The 5,461-nt window shown below is 43.5% G+C and overlaps 1 protein-coding gene across 1 annotated transcript; it reads left to right on the plus strand.

Annotated features, from left to right (window-relative positions):
* The first annotated feature begins 1,061 nt into the window (after window positions 1–1,061).
* Window positions 1,062–4,221, plus strand: angptl5 (angiopoietin-like 5). The gene is made up of 8 exons (XM_020086090.2): window positions 1,062–1,260; window positions 1,689–1,860; window positions 1,939–2,042; window positions 2,122–2,215; window positions 2,368–2,471; window positions 2,555–2,675; window positions 3,469–3,654; window positions 3,805–4,221. Exons 1-8 carry the CDS (start codon window positions 1,204–1,206, stop codon window positions 4,122–4,124), a joined length of 1,158 nt encoding a protein of 385 aa, XP_019941649.1. The 5' UTR covers window positions 1,062–1,203; the 3' UTR covers window positions 4,125–4,221.
* The last annotated feature ends 1,240 nt before the right edge of the window (window positions 4,222–5,461 follow it).

A 5,461-nucleotide genomic window follows, 5' to 3' on the forward strand; every position in this document is an offset into this window, starting at 1 on the left:
CATTCAGAGAAATAATTGTTTTGGGGTTTTTAGTTACTTAGTTCACGTGGCATTGTCTTCTCTCATTTTTGTGGGTAAATAAAATTCCCAAACCCTGAGTTGTGCGTCTTGTTGCTTAGTCCATAAAACATAAAAAACAACCAGTTGTGGTTTTTAAAATTGTTTAATAGCTCGAACCCTTACAAAGACACAAGGGGAGCATTTGATTAACAGACTGAATATTCTCAATATGTGGCTTGTTCATATATGATGTGTCATTCATCTGCATAGGTGGCTTTACCAGGGCATGTAACATGGGACAGATGTGGGGGCCCCAGGGCACCAGGCTTTTCACATTCCTCTCTCTCTGACTGTGGCTGTAAACTCACACAGGTTCAGAACAACAGCCAATCTTTTCTTTGGCACAAGCGGCACAGTTTTCCAAGGAAGCAACAGGCTGACTGTCTCCAGCTGGACCCCTGACTGGAATGTGCTGTCGCTCTCCATTGCTTTCACACTTTCTTCACCTCTTAACTGCCCAGTTAACTGGACTAATTGGTCTGACCCTCCAGGAGACTGTTTTCAGATGTATGAGTCAGTGGTCAGAGAGAGAGAGAGCGGGAAAGGAGAGAGGTGTAACAGGGAGGAAATATGAGCAGAGAAGCAGAGACACCCTACCTTCAGCTGCAGCTCTCACGCAAAGACAAGCCGAGAGAAAGTTTTCCTGCATTAAAGCAAGCTGCCCACTTCCCCTCTTTCCACATCTGTTTCTCATGCGGCTGGCAGGATATAACCTGTAAAACACAGACGGCTGGTAAAAGAAACAATGAGGGGGAAGGTAATCACACCTCACCACAAACCCGGAATAAGCACATTCAGCTACTTGTCAGAAACATCCAGACTTTTATCACCGGCTCTTTTACGAATCTGACCTCATCTCACAGAGCATGTTGTCATTAATGTTTACAAGAAAGAAAGAGGGAGTGACTGAGGGAGGTGGAGGAAGGAAGAGAGGAAAGAGTAAAGTTTGACAAGTTGGAGAGAGGAGGAGATGCAGGGCTGACTCTGTTGGATGAGAGAGACAGAGGGATGGACACGTGAAGGGGAAAGTGCCGACTCTGTGGAAAACTGAGCCTGAGTGAAGGAGTGGCTGCTGGTGACGGAGTCGACAGGGCTCAGCCCCCTCACTCCTGGAGGACAGAAGCACATTCAAACACATCTGGCATGATGTGGACAACTATTGTCCTCCTGCTCCTTTTGCCTCATCTGCTCTCCTCCACAGTATGTACAATATGCTTGTCAAAAATATTTTCGACTTTGGTCAGTCATCTGTCTTGTCACTTGTCAGGGATTATTATGGTGACGTTCCTTAAGAAACTCTGATGAAGGCAGAGAGATTTAGGATTTTGGATTTTGGCATCGTGGATGGATCACAGGTCATGGATTTGTCTGTTCTTTTACATCAATATTATATGTTGTGTGTGGTATTACAGGGTTGTTATTGTTGATAAGACAAACTGGATATAATAACAATAATAATTCCATGTGAACTCTGGAGGAGTTTACACAATATTGTTTCTACTAAAGAAAAAGAATGATTCAATCTGTAATCGTCTAAGTGCCTGAAGTAACATATCCCAGGCTTGTCACAGTTATACATCACAGAATGGTGGATCAAAATTTAACTTCGGTTTTCTCTTTATTTCCAGGACACAGAAAATAGCACAGGATTTAACCAATCAGAAATAGATAGTGAGGACTTCTCTGAAGCTTCTGTCAAAGGCCAGACACCTGTCGGAGGGGTCAAAGGTCGGGAAACATGCTCCATCCCGTGTGATATCACTGTCAAGCTGCTGCGGGATGAGAAACATTCAATCTGTGGTAAACAATCTCTCTCTCTCTCTCTCTCTCTCTCTCTATCCATCTATCTAAATTGATTGTGTGTGGGCGTGTGTGCAGGCCAGCTGCAGCAGTCTCTGTTGTCGTTTGGACGCAGCACCAGGAAGCTGATCAGGGATGTGATGGAGGAGCAGCAGAGGGCTCTGGACATTCTTGGCAGCCAGGTAAGCTCTTCTTTTCTCCTGTTAGCAACAAGAGTTTCTAAGCACATGATTGGTATGCAGTAGTGTCACACATTTCCAGGTCACAGAGCTGGTGACCAAAGTGCAGACGCTCAGCTCTGAGGTTCAGAGGAGCAACACCGAGATGTACTCCGTGAGACCTGTGCAGTCCCATGGTAACTCACACACAAACACATACAGCTTCACAACATTCATACAGTTGGGTCTTATAAATAAATCTAAGTTTGCCAGGGATGGAAAGTAACTACATGGATTGACTCAAATACTGTACTTAAATACTTAACTTGAGCAAGTTTGCTTTGATCAGGACGAGATTGCAGCGACATCAAAGACAGTCTTGAGTCAGTCGTCCCCAAGATCCCCAGTGGGATTTACATCGTCCACCCAGAGAACACTGACACTTCATTTGAGGTACATAATACATTCAGTCATTCACAGTCTGCCGCTCACTCATCACTCATCGTTATGTTCCTAAGTCAGAGCTTGTCCTGCAGGTTTTTTGTGAGATGGACTATATGGGAGGTGGATGGACTGTGGTGCAGAGGAGGACTGATGGTTTGACTGACTTCAAACGGCCGTGGGCTGACTATGTCGATGGATTTGGAAACCTTGCAGGTTGGGCACTGCAGCACAGTAACCAGGGCATGTTTTCTGTCTCATGCATTTTATCAACAGCAGCCAATGCAAGGTGTGCCACCTGAAAGTTCATCAACAGCTGCTGGGCGAATGATGACTGCGTAACCTTTATCATTTTAGATGAATATCATCACATAGACATATAACACTTGAAACAACCTCACTTCACAAAAGCTTCATTAAGAAGCAGAATGTAGCAGTGTGTCATAAACTATAGCTCAAAATTATCATTTGCTATCTCCATGGTAACTTCTTTTGAAGTTTCACATCAGTCAGATATCTGGCTTCCTACCTCAGTCTTTCCCAAACTCCTTGAAACAGAGATGTAAAGATGGACAATGTGTCTCCACTTCCTCCAACTATCTAGAAATGAAGCCAAAATATCCTGAGTGCAAACATAACTATTTTTTTCAAATTTAGAGCCAGTGTCTGCACAGTAGCAATAGGGGGATGGAGCCAAAGTTGTGAGGTCACACTAATAAATGTGCTTGATCAATCACTAGTCTCAGCAATCAATTATAACATGTCACTGTTTGTATGGCATCAAATAACTAGCTGCACCAAATTGCACACACTTAAAAAAAATAGTCCCGTAAACATGTTTGTTCTTTTCCAAGCATTCAACAGAATATCCTCATAATTTGAATTGAACAGATTTTCTTCAGGCATCTCTCATTAAACAAGGACTACAGATGTTGGGGATCATATTTTGCATCTGACAGTGATGGAAGAATCATTCTTTCTATGTATGTGTGTGTTTGTGTGTGTTTAGGAGAACACTGGTTGGGCCTAAAGAAGGTGTTTCACATAGTGAACCAGAAAGAGACTCGGTTCCAGCTTCACATTGCTCTGGCCTCCAATGATGATGTGACTTCTTATGCATCATATGATGATTTCAGCCTGGACAGTGAAACCCTGTTCTTCAGTATACACTTGGGACGATATGCAGGCAGTGCAGGTAGGGTATGACTGAATAAATCAAGACTCACCCTTGGGCAAATGTAGACCCATTTTCCACACAGTGCAAATTCAAAGTCAGGATAAATTGCACTGTGTATTATGTGTTCCCTCCATGCCCACATGCATTTCAGTCTATGTTTTTGTGCAGGCGATGCATTTCGTGGCTATGAACAGGAGCAGAACCAGGACACTGCTCCGTTCAGCGCCTCAGACGTGGACAACGATGGCTGCAACCCTTTCTGCTCTATCGGAAACCGCACGGTGGAGAGCTGCAGCACTCAGCAAAACCAGACAGGATGGTGGTTCAACCAGTGCGGACTGGCAAACCTCAACGGCACTCCTGAGGATGCAGAGCAGAGCCAAGAGCAGAGGACTAATATTCTGTGGGACACCTGGAGACAGAACGGGGTCCCTCACACCATCAAATCTGTCACGATGAAGATCAGGAGGATTGCAACCAACAATTGACACATTAAGAGAGACAGAAGAGCACAGATTCAGTACTGTATAAGTTGCACTGCATCTTTGTACACCACAAAGTTTTAATAAAACTAACCAACTAGAATCTGGCCTCATTGTGTCTCAGTGACTGTGGCAACTTTCATGCTGTTTGCCTTTTTTAGAGAGATGTTTTAGGTCTCGCACAAAGTGGTCAGTGAAGGATGAAGAGTGAATTTTCATTATTCGGTGAACTATCCCTTTAAGACTGTGAATGCACTAACTCATCACCACTAGAGGGAGGCAGCACCTCTGTTCTGCCCTGGCATCCATGTTTCCTGGCTCTGAAGTCAGCTGACAGACCCACAGTGGGTGTGATGCAGAGTTAAATAACACAATTATCTTTGAGGAAAAATTAAACCAAGACATGTAGCTGAGGTGTGTGTAGCAAACACAGCTGTGTGTGTGTGTGTGTGTGTGTGTGTGTGTGTGTGTGTGTGCGTGTGTGTGTGGATTCATTGGCAAAATGCACAGAGGACCACCCAAAGAGCCAGAGTTCCAACAATGTTATCACCAGAATCAGTGGTACAAAAACACTCACACGCACAGACTGACAGTGTTTACACCCAAATCTTATGTGTGTCCTGTTCCGAGGAAGAAGTCTTAACAAACTATTGCTGGTGACATTCATCAGAGATTAGCCTCCTTACCCCTACTTTCAAATATGATGCGTTTACACCTTGAAACATCCGAAGTGACTGAGCTTCAGCAACCAGGCCCTTAAAAGGCAATTTTAAAAACCGCAATCATAAATCAGAGACTCTGCTTTATCAGATTTTTTTAACATTGAGACAATCCTATGAAATAATGTGGTGTTTTAAAAAAAATTCTTATTGTTAATGGCAGTGAGAGCATTGTTTGCGTGCTTACAATTACATATATGTCTATCTATACATATTGTGTGTGCGTGCGGAGTGAGACGTCTTTTTCCCACAGTGGACGAGGATTAGTGGAGAGTGGGATCACACAGGAAGCAAAGTCTACCAGGAATTTGAACCCTGGGGAATCTCATCTGCTGTTCATCTGCCATCAGTCAGTTCACACAAATACACACACACACACACACACTCTCTAAACACTGCAGTTTAAAATAGCAATTTACAGCGTGAGCTTGAAACAGCTGCTGAAACCCAATATTTGGAGATTGCTGCTATCATGAAAATGGACTAAAAATCTTTACTGATTAGGCTTCAGTGTGTTCATTCATAACACTGAGCTGCCCCCCACTGGAAAGTTCAACGAGTCACGTAAGTAAAAGTATAGTAGGATCCAGAAGGGCACATTCTTTCTCAAGGACATAAAAAAAA

The sequence above is a fragment of the Paralichthys olivaceus genome, chromosome 15 (assembly GCF_024713975.1).
Source record: "Paralichthys olivaceus isolate ysfri-2021 chromosome 15, ASM2471397v2, whole genome shotgun sequence".
Taxonomy (NCBI): Eukaryota; Metazoa; Chordata; class Actinopteri; order Pleuronectiformes; family Paralichthyidae; genus Paralichthys; species Paralichthys olivaceus.

Bases quoted from the DNA above. Each gene is read 5' to 3' on its own strand.
- angptl5 (XM_020086090.2), top strand. From the start codon at position 1,204: ATGATGTGGACAACTATTGTCCTCCTGCTCCTTTTGCCTCATCTGCTC. The intron at 2,472-2,554 runs GTACATAATACA...CTTGTCCTGCAG, and splicing joins ACACTGACACTTCATTTGAG to GTTTTTTGTGAGATGGACTA. The intron at 2,676-3,468 runs GTTGGGCACTGC...GTGTGTGTTTAG, and splicing joins TGGATTTGGAAACCTTGCAG to GAGAACACTGGTTGGGCCTA.